Source organism: Myotis myotis, unplaced genomic scaffold (assembly GCF_014108235.1).
Source record: "Myotis myotis isolate mMyoMyo1 unplaced genomic scaffold, mMyoMyo1.p scaffold_m19_p_14, whole genome shotgun sequence".
In the NCBI taxonomy this organism is placed as follows: Eukaryota; Metazoa; Chordata; class Mammalia; order Chiroptera; family Vespertilionidae; genus Myotis; species Myotis myotis.
In genome coordinates, this window is record NW_023416318.1 from 253,197 (window position 1) to 268,814 (window position 15,618).

Consider the following 15,618-nt stretch of genomic DNA (forward strand, 5'->3'; position numbering starts at 1 on the left):
TGGTTGCTACAAAGGGAAATCTCTTTTGCCCAAACAAGCCAGGTTTAAAGAAAGGCTCTGTTAACTAGGGTCTCTCAGATTCTCGCCAGGGCTACTAATCACTCCAAGGCTCACACATTCCAGCCCTCCTTTCTGCAAGAGCTCTACTAAGAAAGATACCAAGGAAAGACCCTGAGACGCCCACCTTGCAACAAATAACTGTGGCCGAGCAACAACTGTGGCCTTGCAAAAATTTAGACACATTGTCTACTTTATTTTCTTGAATTACTAGCTACTAATTCTGAGGGGAGAGGGAGGGGATTTAGTTGGATGTTTTATTTTATTTTCAGGGAACATGTTATGTTCTTGGCTTTTTAATCACTGTTGTCTCTTGATGACTTTGTTAATTATTCCTTTTCAATAATTCTAAAAATTCCACCCAAAATATGTATCAAAGTATCTGTCTATATTTCAGAAATCAGCAATTTTTCTTCTTAAGCAGAGTCAATGTTCTATCATTTTTATTTCCTTTTCCCTTCATTAATAGTAACACCTCTCTACATTAGGATTTATCCATTACATTAATAACAGAACTTTAGAGCTAGTACACATCTGACCCCACCCACATAGTCTACCTAAACTACTATTTAAGGCTAAACTAAAGACATTATCTCCCACTGCTATCTTTTTTCTCCTCCCATACCCCAACCATACCTACATAAAAGGCAGTTCTACATAAACTGCTCACCAGAACTACCTTAAAATATTCTATATTTTATTTTTTATAGCATTACTCCATTTGCTTTTTAAGAGTCAGCATTTGCCTTACCAGTGTAGGTGCTCCAACTAGTGGCAGAAGATCAGTTAGGGCAGTGGTTCTCAACCTTGGCTGCACATTAGAATCACCTGGGAATCTTTTTAAAATCCTGATTTCTGGGCCTCATCCTCCGGAAATTCTGTTTCTTTGTTACTAATGTTGTGGCCTCACCCCATAAGAAAGAAACAGAATTTCCAGAAGATGAGGCCCAGAAATCAGGATTTTAAAAAGATTCCCAGGTGATTCTAATGTGCAGCCAAGGTTGAGAACCACTGAGTTAGGGCAATGTGGTTTTAAAAATATATTTAACCATTATTTTCTCCCTTAAAACATTACCAACCCTGCAATGGCCTAATTTCCTAATTTCCTAACCTTGGTTGCAGGATCAATCCCTGGCCTGGGTTGGGGTATGTGCCAAAGGCAAGCAGTGAGTGTGGGAAACAACCAACTGATGTGTCTCTCTCACATCAATGTTTCTCCCTCTTCCCCCTCCTCTACCTCCCCTCCCTTTCACTCTCTAAAAAATGATCAATTGAAAAAATATCCTCAGGTAAGGATTAAACAATAAAAATAAAATGCCCTAAACAGGAGAGGGTCCTACATTTTCTTAAAATGGGGGAGAAAATTAAAAATAGACTAACAAATGATTTGTTTTTACCAAAAAAACTGCCACAGGCTCTGGCCAGTATGCTCAGTGGTTACAGAATCAGCTCACGGACCAAAGGGTCATGGGTTCAATTCCTGGTCAAGGTCACATACCTCGGTTGCAGGCTTGATTCCCTAACCCGGGTTGGGGCATGTGCAGGAAGTAACCAATCTCTCTCTCTCTCTCTCTCTCTCTCTCTCTCTCTCTCTCTCTCTCTCTCTCTCTCTCTCTCCCCCTCCCTCCCTCCCTCCCTCCTCCCTCTTCCCTCCTCTCCACTCCCTCTAAAAATCAATGGGAAACTATCCTTGAGTGAGGATTAAAAACAGATTTGCCACAGAACTCAATAGCTGATATTATGTGTTTTAAACAGTGATTGCAATACTTTGGACATCTGAAAATAGTCAACAGATTAAAGCAGAAATCTTCAAATTTTATGTTTATAATAAAAAGCCATAAAACACCTTGGTTAATACCACAAACTTCTTTTCTGCTTACATTTTCAGAGAAGTGATAACTAGAGAATTTTAAAACACAAGAAGCATTAAAACACTAAAGGAACAAACATCATTTAGCAAATTTACTGAAGTTCCTCACTCAGAACCAGCCAGCTCACAAAGGAGTCACAGTTTCTTTGATTGCCTCCTCTTGGGAGGGTGGGAACAAGTGTCCATGGTGCTCACAGGCTGCTGAACAACATTCCAGCTTATTACTCAAGTCTGTTTGTTGTGGTTTTTAAAGGTTTGTGTCACAATGGCTTCAGCTTCATCCTGTTCTCACCACCCATCCACATAAGTCTACCAAGCCTTTATAACAGGTGGCCCTGAAAGCTTATACAAACTGACTAGGTCAAAACTAAAGAAAAAAAAACCTTACAAGTCAATGGTGTTTTATATGACAACAGCCTACACAGAATTCGTCTATGTGAGAAGCTCGTGCACAATGTCTATGTTGTTCTAGGGGGTAATAGCTTCCTCCACAGCTGAGGCCAAGTAGATGAAAAAAAAAAAAAAAAAAAAACAAAAAAAAAAAAAACAAAAACGAGAGAGAGAGAAAGAATGCACTAGATTAGAAGATGCTAGAGAACTGGGCTAAGAGATCCAGGGGTCTGTTTGTGTGTGTGTGTGTGTGTGCGCGCGCGCGCACACACACACACACACACACACACACACACACACGCTAAGACTATAATTCACTAAATACTGATCAGTATCAACTTAGTAACATAGTTTCATATAATGGATCAGGAGAATCTAGGTCACCTAGAAATTAAACTACTTTCACAAGAACATAAAACTACCAAAATGAAAAATTACTTGAAAAGGTCCTTGCAACTTCCAAGTACATGAAAAAAAAAAATGTCCTCCAAAGAGAAATGAGTAAATTAAAAGTATATAATTAGGAACATTCACCTCAAACCCATCCCCACACAAAAAGCCAGAATTTAGATTGCTCGCTATGTGTTCCCTCGGTATCCATTCTCAAAGAGGTACTGCAATTCCAGCACCAAATATATTAAAATGCTTTGTCTCAAAGATGGGCCAAAATATCTGACAACCCTTATGAATATGTGTAAAGATTTGCTAAATCAGGTGGCAGGCATGCTCAGCAAATTGCCAGTAGGGGGGACAAGAGTAAAAGAGGGTCCAGATGACAATTAGGACCAGACAACAGACACACACTAGGAAATGGAGAAACCAGTGCTAGAATGCTAGGCTGGTGACTCTGCCCAAATGCTCCTGACCCTGGGAGGCGGCAGTCCACACACGGGAGGCGGTTGCTGAGGCTGCCCCGCCTCCTCCCACAATCTGTGATCTCTTCTCAGATACTTTTTCTGACTGGCTGCTTTGGGAGCTTCAGCTCTTTTCATTCCAATCATCTTCTGCATGCAACATGGTGGTCAAACAAATCTTGACCACCTCACAGGGGTTGAACTGTCAAAGTCACTAGAATGCCTTGGTCACTGGCAGCCACTGAAATCTGAGGCTTCCAGGTTACTTCACCCTAGAGCAGGGGTGGGCAAACTTTTTGACTCGAGGGCCACAATGGGTTCTTAAACTGGACCGGAGGGCCAGAACAAAAGCATGGATGGAGTGTTTGTGTGAACTAATATAAATTCGAAGTAAACATCATTACATAAAAGAGTAAGGTCTTTTTTTTCAATAGTTTTATTCATTTCAAACGGGCCGGATCCAGCCCGTGGGCCGTAGTTTGCCCATGACTGCTCTAGAGAAACGGAGGGTTTTCTCTAGGTGCCTCACCACCATTCAAGTAAGTCCTTGGGCTAACATACAGCAATAATCACTGCAAGTAATAACTGAAGACTTGCAATGCCATTGCCCCAGAAGGTCTGAGCCAAAGCCTGCTCCCAAGCTGTGTTCACTCCCTCAGAGTCACCAAACAGGCATACCAGCCTCAAAGCTCTATCGGAAAATAGGCACAGCTTTCCCACCCTTTGCTGGCAACAGCCATCACTGATCCAGAAATGGGGCTGCTGCCACCAACACCACTTCTCTGACTTCTTTTGCTGAGTTGAAGCCCTCGGCACTATGAAATGTCACTAACACTTCTGTAGCTCACAGCTACCCAAAGAGTTCCCAGAGCCCCTGCCACTCATGGTCCTGACATACTGCACCTACCAGTTAATGATGTCTCCTTAGAAGCATACAGTTCTGACTTAGGCTGCCTCAAGTTTAGCCTTCAATACTACTGTTCCATAGGAAAATTTCTAACAGGTTTATCCATGAGTTAGAGCCATTCTCTGGATTCCATGAGTTTATATCTACATAACAGGTATTGCTCTTGTGTACAGACTAAGCAACTCACAGGACTGGTTACAAAATGACTTTGCTACAAAGAGTTCTCCCCAAAAGTTCTTCCAACTATCCCAGAATTTTGCAATGTGTGAACAAAAATGTCCATTACCAGTCACAAACTTCCCAGTGGCTGAGTGGTCAGAAGTATCACACCGTAGGGCCCACTAGGACTATGAACTCTAGCACTGGCCCAGTGCTAGAAATGATATTGCTTATCAGTAAGCCACGAAGTCAAAGATTGAAGAGATGCTACAAGAAAAATCACCCAACACAAGTGACGGGCCTTGCTGGCTATTCACACATAAAGCAACCTGAGGAAAGGCAATCAGCATGCACACAGAAAGACATGAGTTAGAATGGTACAGAGGAGGTGAATACAACGGTTGTTTTCTCTTTTTAAAAATATGTTTTATTGATTTTAGAGAGAAAGGGGTAGGGAGTTAGAAACACCAATGAGAGAGAAACATCAACTGGCTGCCTCCTGCATGCCCCCCACTGGGTATGGAGCCCGCAACCTGGGCATGTGCTCCAACCTGGAACGAAACCGGTGACCTCTTGGTTCATGAGTCGACGATCAACCACTGAGCCACACTGGCCAGGCCACAGGGTGTTTTCTTAATCATCCCATTACACAGCTAGAATCATAGCCAGGAAATTACTCAGGAAGTAGGGAAAGTTACTTCTGTAAACAAACTCCTTCATAGGAGGTTAAACATTTCTTAAATTTTATTTGCTATATTCATATAAGAAATGGATAAATAACAAGGCTGTAAGAAGAGGTGTTTTTTGGTTTGTTTTTATTTTTTATTTTTAAATAATAGCAACAGGGAATTAAGAATAACATAGTTAAAAAAAAACATCTGCAAAAGTTATTAAAAGCAGGAATGAAAGGAACATCATAGAATAATTTGAGAAAGTTAATGTTATCAAAGCAGTGACAGGAGATGAAGGATGATGCTTAACAATACCAAACACTCCCTTCAACACCATACCTTATCAATGGCTTTTCCAACCCGGGAAACACTGCTGTGGATGTCTTTGTGGTCTGAGGCCAATTTTTGAACAGTATCCTTTATCCTTTTACAGCACTGTGTCAATACAAGTGAAAGTGTCCCTGACAACTCAGCATCTTGGCCTATAAAAAAAAAAAAAAAAAGAGGGGGAAAAGGTTGGTTACAAGAACAAACCCAAAGATGGCACGTTTCAAACAGGCCCTTCAGACTAAAAATGGAAGTGAAGAAAATTCAGTGTCTGCTTTGGAGCAGAGGGCTACATCCGTGATAATATTTTTCAAGTGAAAACTAAGAACGTTACCTTAATATTTTTTATTTTATGGAATACCTAAGAAAAATTTGCCATGAAGTAAACCACTTTTGTAGTTACTGAAGTCAGCATAAACTGGGAATAATATTTCCAGGGCATTTTTCAGAAAATGTCTCAATAAATAAGCTCATTTATTCAATCTGCTTAAACTGTTCGACTCATTCTCAAAACATTTTGATTGTTACTAAATTTCCTAAAGAGAGATTATTTAGTCTAAATGTTTTATATTCTATATAAAGAAATAGAAGAAAAAGTGAACTCCTTTGGATATCATGATGTGCACAAATAAGTGAACGTGACACGGCTGAGTCTGCTCTCCTTAGAAAGGCCTGCTTGCAAGGTTGACCCTTGGCTGGCATCTGGGAACTTGAACTTCAGGAAGGTTCCCACCACTAACTGAAAAGAATGGTTCACTGTGCCTAAACTGATGGTACAAAGTGGTTTACTCTAAACTCCTACTTTCCTCCAGAGTTCAGAATTTTGGTGTATGGTAGGCGGAGCATGACCAGTTCTCAATAAAACACCCTCACTCAGTACAATGTCTCTAATGAGCTTCCCTGGTAGAAAACACTTAACACGTTACAATTTGATGCTGGAGGAATTAAATGTGTCCTGTGTGACTCCACTGCAAGAGGACTCTTAGAAGATTGCTCCTGGGTTCCTCCCAGTGGTCGGCAAACTGCGGCTCGCGAGCCACATGCGGCTCTTTGGCCCCTTGATTGTGGCTCTTCCACAAAATACCGACTTCTGCACATGGGCCACGAAGTTTCAATCACACTGTACGTGCACGGCCGCACATGGTATTTTGTGGAAGAGCCACACTCAAGGGGCCAAAGAGCTGCAAGTGACTCTCGAGCCGCAGTTTGCCGACCACTACCTAGACCAGTGGTTCTCAACCTTGGCTGCACATTATAATCACCTGGAAATCTTTTTAAAATCCTGATTTCTGGGCCTCATCCTCCGGAAATTCTGTTTCTTTGTTATGGGGTGGGGCCACAACATTAGTAACAAAGAAACAGAATTTCTGGAGGATGAGGCCCAGAAATCAGGATTTTAAAAACATTCCCAGATGATTCTAATGTGCAGCCAAGGTTGAGAACCACTGCTTTAGAGGGAGGGAGGCCAAATTCGGAAATATTTGTCAATTACCTCAAATATCTACATATCACCACCGCCATGCAAAAGGCCTGGCTTCTGAAATCCTACTCGATATTACAAAACAGTGGTTCTTAAACTTTAATTTATTTGCATCAGAATCACCTGGAGACCTAGTTAAAACAAAATAGTTGGACCTCATTTCCAGAGTTTCTAATTCAAGAAGTCTGGGAGGATGGGGCCCAAAAATTTGAACAAGAACAAGCTCAAAAGTACAGTAGCCCTAGTATGTGCATTCATTCAACAATTTTTTGTTGAGCACTCATTACGTGATAGATATGGCAGTGAAACAAAACCACCAAAAGTCCCCACCCTAAACTTACCTTCTAGTGACAAGATAAACAGTACACAAAATAAGTCAGTTATATAGTATGACAAAAGATTATGCATACTACTAGGGGTGGGAAGTGTGGAAAGCAGAGTAAAAGATGGGAGTATATGTGGGTTAAGCAATTATAATCTTTAAATGAGTGGTTATGGCAGGCCTCACTGAGAAAATGACATTTGAGCAAAGATTGAAAGAATCAGCTATTTGGCTACCTAAAGGTGAAGGGTGGTAAAATATGCCATTCCAAAATATGTTTCTTTAGCATATGGATTACTTTGAGAAATAACAAAGGAAAAGCTATGAAAACAGAATGCAAGTTACCCTTTTATAAGGGAATTTTACATTTATAAACGAAATCTCCATTTGTATGGTAAGGGTGTGCCAAAACAAAAGAAACTTTATCTACTTCAGTCAACCTGGAGGAGTAGGTAAACTCTGTACTCACTTCCTCCCACAACCACTTCAATATTACAACTAAATTACAGAAACATCAATGAGAACCACCTGAAATCTAGCTAAACAGAAATCCCATAACTAAGGTTATACAGAAGAAGCCATGTCAAGACGGGGGGGGGGGGGGGGGGGGGCGGGGGGGACGGGGGACATAGACACCGAACTGGCTGGTCTAACACCTACCAGTAATCAGGACAGATATCTCAGCTGGAGAGGACCCCCTGAGGAGCAAGGGGTTCCCGCCCCACACTAGGCTTCCAGTCCATAGTTCCAGTGCTGGGAAGAGAAGTCCCCATAACTTCTGGCTGTAAAAACCAGTGGAGATAGAGGCTGAGTGAGATGGAGGGCTGAGTGCTGCTGGAGTCCCAGGCACTCCTCTTCAAGGGTCCGTGACAAACTTACCCGGACTCATTCACTCTGAGCTCCAGCACTGGGGCAGCAGCTCAAAAGGAACATATAAGGAGGGACTGAATTGTCTGGCTTCAGGGCAAGGGCTGGAGGGGCAGTTTTCTCCCAGACAGAAGTGCTGGCAGGGGCCACTGTTTCTTTTCTGAGCCCTTCTCTGTGAGCCAAGCAGCAGACAGACACCATATCTGAGCCTCCATCACCCTGGCAAAGTGTTCACCCTGCCCTGGTGATTCCCAGAAACCCCGCTCCACTCAACTTGCAGACCCACCCAAGCCACTTCCAGTGGCTTTTCCATACAAACAGCCTGTCTTAGCTCATGCTGCAGACGTTCCTAAAATCTCTCAAAGGTCCCCAAACAAGTAGCATTGGGCCTTGGCATACCCTGTACCTCTTTCTGGGCAACCCCAAACCTGGCACTAGTGGCAGCCAGCTTCAGTTCACAGTTTAGCCTCTCCCAGGCACCTCCAAGCCCAACACAAGTGGCCACCATCTACAGATCACTTTGTAGCTCATATCAAGTGGCCCCTAGAAGGGCACAGGCAGCAGTTGACCTTGGCCTGCACCTCCCAAGAAGCCCAATACCAACCCACCCAATGGCCAGTTTCAGACCACACTAGAGCACCACCCAACCACACCCAAATGACACACTGAAAGGACAGGCTCAGCATGCACCAACCAAAGAGCCTCAATAAAGCAAACCCTGCTCCGAAGGGTCAGTCTCTGCACAACAGCTCCTCACAACCAATCAGCTCAAGGGTAAAACTCCTCCCCCCCTTCCCCCCCATTGAGGTGCCAATAGCAATCAAGACTCAAATACAACAAGAGGGCACACACAACCCACACAAGGACACTTCGGGAGCACCCAGCTCAGGCGATCAGGCCCCACAGAGGTCACTTTATCAAGACCGAGAGACACAGCATCTCTACAGAAACAAACACAAGGAGGCAGCCTAAATGAAGAGACAAAGAAACATATCGCAAATGAATGAACAGAACAGAACTCCAGAAAAAGAACTAAACAAAATGGAGACAAACTACCAGAGTTCAAAACACTTGTTATAAGAACGCTCAATGACTCCAATAGAACTTCAACAAAGATATAAGAAACATAAAAATGGAGATAAAAAAAAAACACGAAAAAGAACCAGTTAGAAATGAAGAATACAGTAGAGCCCTACAAGTAGCTCAGTTGGTTCAAGTGTCATCACGATATGCAAGGTTGCAAGTTCAATCCCTGGTCAGGACACATACAAGAATCAACTAATGAATGCATAGAGTGGAACAGCAAATCAATCTCAATCTCTCTCTCTCTCTCTCTCTCTCTTTCAAAAAAACAACAACTATGTTTTAAAAAAAGAAAGAATACATTAGAGCAGTGGTTCTCAACCTTCTGGCCCTTTAAATACAGTTCCTCATGTTGCGACCCAACCATAAGATTATTTTCGTTGCTACTTCATAACTGTAATGTTACTACTGTTATGAATCATAATGTAAATATCTGACATGCAGGATGGTCTTAGGCGACCCCTGTGAAAGGGTCGTTCAACCCCCAAAGGGGTCGCGACCCACAGGTTGAGAACCACTGCATTAGAGGGAATCAACAGCAGAGGATGGAATCAGAGATTTGGAAAATAGGATACCAGAAAACACTCAATCATAACAGCAAAAAGACAAAAAAAAATTTTTAAATGAGGATAGTTTAAGGTGCCTTTAGGATATCATCAACTGTACCAACATTTGCATATTAAGGGTACCAGAAGGAGAAAAGAAAGAGCAAAGAATTGAAAACCTATTTGAAGAAATAATGATGAAAAACTTCCTTAGGTGAAGGAAATAGACATACAAGACCAGGAAGCACAGTGAGTCCCAAACAAGGTGAAACCAAAGAAGCCCACACCAAGATAAATAATTAAAATGCCAAAGGTTAAGACAAAGAGAATTTAAAAGCATCAAGAAGAAAAACAATTAGTTTCTTTGTGTTGAGTAATCATCTGACAGTCTTATGGGGCCTCCCTTATATGAAAACTAACTGCTTTTCCATAAGACTTCCAGTTGATTTCTCAACAGAAACTTCGCAGGCCAGAAGGGATTGGTACAAAATATTCAAAGTGATGAAAAGCAAGGACCTACAACCAAGATTACTCTACCCAGCAAAGCTATAATTTAGAATTGAAGGACAGATAAAGAGCTTCTCAGACAAGAAAAAGCTAAAGCCAGTTCATCACCACCAAACCAATATTATAAGAAATGTTAAAGGGATGTCTTTAAGAAGAATATTTAATAAAATATGAATAAAGGAACAATAACTACATATCTATCAGCATTACTTCAAAAGTAAATGGGGTAAATGCTCCAATTAAAAGACATAGAATGGCTGAATGGATAATGAAACTGTCTACAAGAGACTTCAAATTCAAAGACACAGACTGAAAGTAAAGGTATGGAAAAAGATATTTCATGAAAATGGAAATGGAAAGAAAAAAAAAAAGCTGTGGTAGCAATACTTATACCAGACAAAACAGACTGTAAATATATGACAAACCTACAGCCAACATAATACTCAATGGGCAAAAACTAAAAGCATTTTCCTTTAAGAACAGGAACAAGACAAGAATATCCTCTTTCACCACTCTTATTCAACACTAGCAGTGGGGTCCCTTGACCTGGCCTGTGCCTTCTCACAATCCGGGACACCCCTCGGGGGATGTCAGACTGCCGGTTTTGGCCTGGTCCCTGCAGGCCAGGCAAAGGGACCCCACTGGTGCACGGGGCCTCTAGTATGCATATAAGATCTTCGGTTAATCTCTTCCTATCCTCCCCCCGCCCCCCCTTCACTCTGAGATTCATCAGTCTGCTCCATGTTTCCATGCCTGTGCATTGAGCATCTTCCCCCTGGTGGTCAGTGCATGTCATAGCTACCGGTTGAACGGTCACTTGGGCTTTTATATATATATAGACTAGAAGCCCGGTGCACAAAGATTTGTGCACTGACGGGGGAGGGAGGGAGGGTGGGTGTCCCTCAGCCCCACTTGTGCCCTCTCACAGTCTGGGACCCCTTGGGAGATAACCACCTGCTGGCTTAGGCCCGCTCCCTGGGTGGCAGATGGCAGGCCCGATCCCTCGGTGCCTGCCCCGCCTCCCCAGGTTGTGCACACGGCAGGGCCGATCCAGGGGTTGGGGCGCCACCCTGGGTCGTGTGGCACACGGGACGCCCAGGCGGGACGGCAGATCGCTGCTGCCCCGCCCGGCCGCCCCAGGTCGGGTCGCACAGGGACGCCCGCAGATAGCGCTGTCCCACCCTGCCTGGAGTATGCAAATTAGCCACCATCTTTGTTGGCTGTTAATTTGCATATCATGCTGATTAGCCAATGGGAGGCGTAGCGAAGGTATGGTCAATTACTATGTTTGTCTATTATTAGATAGGACAGTACTGGAAGTCTTAGCCAAAGCAATCAGACAAGAAGAAGAGATAAAAGGCATCCAAATTGGAGAGGAGGAAGTAAAACTGTCATTACTCACAGATGACATGATATTGTACATAGAAAACCCTAAAGACCACCAGGAAACTACTAGACTTAATAAATTAATTCAGTAAGGTAGCAGGATACAAAACCAACATCCAGAAATCTACGGCATTTTTATACACCAATAATGAACTCTCAGAAAGAGAAACTAAAAACAAACAAAAAAAAATCCCATTTATCATTGCAACAACAACAAATAAGACACCTTGAAATAAACTTAATCAAGGAGGTAAGACCTGTACTTGGAAAACTATAGGGCATTGAAAAAAGAAATTGAGGAAGATACTTTTTTTAAATGGAAAAGTATACCATGTTCATGGATTGAAAGAAGTAACATCATTAAAATGTCTATATTACCCAAAGCAATCTATAGATTCAATGCAATCTCTATTAAAATACCAACAACATACTTCCCAGAACTAGAATACTCCAAAAATTTATATGAAACCATAAAAGACCCTGAACAGCTGCAGCAATCTTGAGAAAGAACAATACTGGATATCAAACTATACTACAAAGCCATTATAACCAAAACAGCCTCGTACTGGCACAAGAACAGGCATATAGACCAATGGATCAGAACAAAGATGCCAGAAACAGACCCACACCATTACGGTCAATTAATATTTGACAAAGGAGGCAAGTACATGCAATGGAGCAAAGACAGTCTCTTCAATAAATGTTGTTGGGAAAACTGGACAGACTTATACAAAAAGATGAAACTAGACCACCAACTTACACCATACATAAGAATAAACTTAAAATGGATAAAAGACTTAAATATAAAACATGAAACCATAAAAATCTTAGAAGAAAACATAGGCAGTAAAATCTCAGACATCTCACATAGCAGAATTTTTGCCAATACATCTCCAAGGGCAAAGGAAACTAAGAAAAAAAATAAACAAATGGGACTATATCAAAATAAAAAGCTTCTGCACAGCAAAAGAAATCACCATCAAAATGAAAAGGAAGCCCACTGTATGGGAGAACATATTTGCCAATGATACATCTGATAAGGGGTTAATCTCCAAAATATATACTCATACAACTCAACAAAAAGAAGACAAACAATCCAATTAAAAAATGGGCAGAAGACGTGAATAGACATTTTTCCAAAGAAGATATACAAATGGCCAAGAGACATATGAAAAAATGCTCAAAGTCACTAATAATCAGAAAACTGCAAATTAAAACCACAATGAGATATCACCTCACTCCTGTCAGAATAGCTACCATCAAAAAATCAATAAACAACTAGTGCTGGCGAGGATGTGGAGAAAAGGGAACACTAGTTCACTGCTGGTGGGAATGCAAACTGGTGCAGCCACTATGGAAAACAGTATGGAGTTTCCTCAAAAAAAGTGGAACTCCCATTTGACCCAGCAATCCCACTTCTGGGAATATATACTAAAAAATCCAAAACACCAATCAGAAAAATATATGCACCCCCTGTGTTCATAGCAGTGTTATTGACAATAGCTAAAATTTGGAAACAGCCCATCAGTAGATGAATAAAAAAGCCGTGGGACATTTACGAGTGGAGTACTATAAAGTGGTAAAAAAGAGGGATCTCTTACCCTTTGGGACAGCATGGGTGGGCCTGGAGGATATTATGCTACGTGAAATAAGCCAATCCGAGAAAGACATATATCACAGGCTTTTACTTATTTGTGGAATCTAATGAACAAAATGAACTGACCAACAAAATAACACCCGAAGCACAGAGGCATAAAACAGACTGACATTCCTCGATGTGGGGATGGGAAGATGAGAACAGATAAACCAAAGAACTTATATACTATGTGCATAGCCCATGGGCACGGGCAATAAATAAAGTGGTGAAGACCTGGGGGGGGTGGATAGGGGCTGGGAGGAAGGAGGTAAAGGGAAGGAAAATGGGAGACATCTATAATACTATCAACAATAAAAAACATATTTAAAAAAAAATAAAACACAGGTTATAACAAGAGACAAACAAGGACCAGTAATTCCACTTCTGAGTACTTATCTGAAGAAACCTAAAACACTAATTCAAAAAGACATATGCATCCGTATGTCCATTGCAGCATTATGTATAACAGCCAAGATATGCATACAACCTAAGTGTCCATCAATAGATCAATGGATAAAAAAGAAGAGGTGCATATATACAATGAAATATGACTCAGCCATAAAAAAAAAAAAACTTAAATCTTGTCATCTGCAACAACATGGATGGATTTAGAGCAGGGGTCCTCAAACTGCGGCCCGCGGGCCACATGCAGCCCGCCAAAAACATTTATCTGGCCCGCCGGGTGTTTTTGCCGCCGCTGTGTGCATAGGAATTTGTTCACAGGTTTTTTTTTTTAAACTATAGTCCGGCCCTCCAACGGTCTGAGGGACAGTGAACTGGCCCCCTGTTTAAAAAGTTTGAGGACCCCTGATTTAGAGGATACTGTGCTGAGTAAAATAAGGCAGAGAAAGACAAATGCTGTATGATTTCACTTATATGTGGAATCTAAAAAGCAAAGTAAGCTAACAAAACAGAAGCAAACTCACAGATACAGAGAACATTTTGATGGTTTCTAGATGGAAGGAGTGTTGAGGGGATGGGTGAAAAGGAGGAATTAAGGAGTACAAATTGGTAGTTACAAAATAGTCATGGAGATGTAAAATATAGCCCAGGGAATATAGTTAGTAATCTTGTAATAACTATGTATGGTATCAGATGGGTACTAGATTTATCAGGGTGATCACTTCGTAAGTTATATAAATGTCTAACCACTATGTTATACTCCTGAAAATAATATAACATTGCATGTCAATAAACCTTGTCATATTTTATTTGGAAAAAATTATTTAAAAAAACAAAAACTTTTATAGCCCTTGCTGGTGTGGTTCAGTTTGTTGGGCATCATTTGGCACACTTAAACGTTGCCAGTTCAATTCTTGGTCAGGGCACATGCCCAGGTTATGGGCTTTATCCCTGGTAGGGGGCTGGATATACTAATTTGTGAATCACTGGCATGTGACTAAATGAAATTACCTAGAGAGTCAGTGTAGAAAGAAGTAGTAAAAGGAGCAAATCCAAGGAACTAACTCCAAGTTTATGAGACCAGGATGAAGTGGGATTGAAAAAGAACAAGCCCGGCCGGTACGGCTCAGTGGGTGAGCGTCAACCTATGAACCAGGAGGTCACGGTTTGATTCCTGGTCAGGGCACATGCCCAGGTTTCAGGCTCAATTCCCAATGGGGAGGAGGGTGTGTACAGAGGCAGCTGATCGATGATTTTCTCTCATCACTGATGTTTCTCTTTCTCCCTCTCCATTCCTCTCTGAAATCAACAAAAATATTTTTTTAAAAAGAACAACCAAGACTACTGAAACACTAACTGTGACATAAGAGGAAAATCAAGAAAGCATGGTGTTGGGAAAGCAAGTGAAGAAAATGTATCAATGAAGAGGGAGTAACCAACTGTGTTAAGTGCACTGCTATGTCAGGTAAATGGTGGACTGAGGACTGGCCACTGGATTTACAATGTGGATGTTATCAGTTAACATAACAAGAACAGTTTCTCTAGAGTTTCTCTGCCCGTATCTCTAAGTAAAATTGCACAAAATATTTTCCAAAGAAGTTGCAAGGACTGTGAAGCTGGAATATAGAAAATCCGACTCAATGACAACCACTGAAAAAGAATATAGTGCCTACTAGGAGCCCAGTGCATGAATTCATGCACCTTGAAAGGAACTGTGGGACACAAAGCTGCAGTGGGCACAGGGACGGGTCTCAGCCCGTCTGCTGCTCCCACGCACTGACAGCGCCGGCCCTGCTCACACCTGCTGACAGCACAGAGCGATTAGGGCCGGCACCAGCAGCGGGTGCGAGCAATGGCTCCAGCACCGGTAGCAGGTGCAAGCAGGGCCGGTGCCAGCAGCAGATACAAACACTGGGCAGGACCGTGTCGTGCAGGAGCAAAGAATTTTCAGTAAGCACCAGAGGCTCGCCCCAATGATAGTGACTGGCACCTGGTCTTGGTCTGATGCACCTGCTCACCTGCTCCACCAACTCCCCGCGGCCGATGCCCACCATGTCCCACGCTCTGCCTCCTGCTGCCGACGCCTGCCATGTTCCATGCACGTCCCCTGGTGGTCAGTGCACGTCATAGTGACCAGTTGTTCAGTTGTTCGATC

The 15,618-nt window shown here is 42.1% G+C and overlaps 1 protein-coding gene across 5 annotated transcripts in view; it reads right to left on the reverse strand.

Annotated features, from left to right (window-relative positions):
* Window positions 1–15,618, reverse strand: part of RMND5A (required for meiotic nuclear division 5 homolog A) — a 70,492-nt gene that overhangs the window by 37,010 nt on the left and 17,864 nt on the right. For all 5 annotated transcript variants that reach the window (XM_036333887.1, XM_036333886.1, XM_036333885.1 and 2 more), the window contains exon 2: window positions 5,248–5,390. In XM_036333887.1, the coding sequence (XP_036189780.1) occupies window positions 5,248–5,390 (143 nt within the window). The remainder of the gene's footprint in view (window positions 1–5,247; window positions 5,391–15,618) is intronic.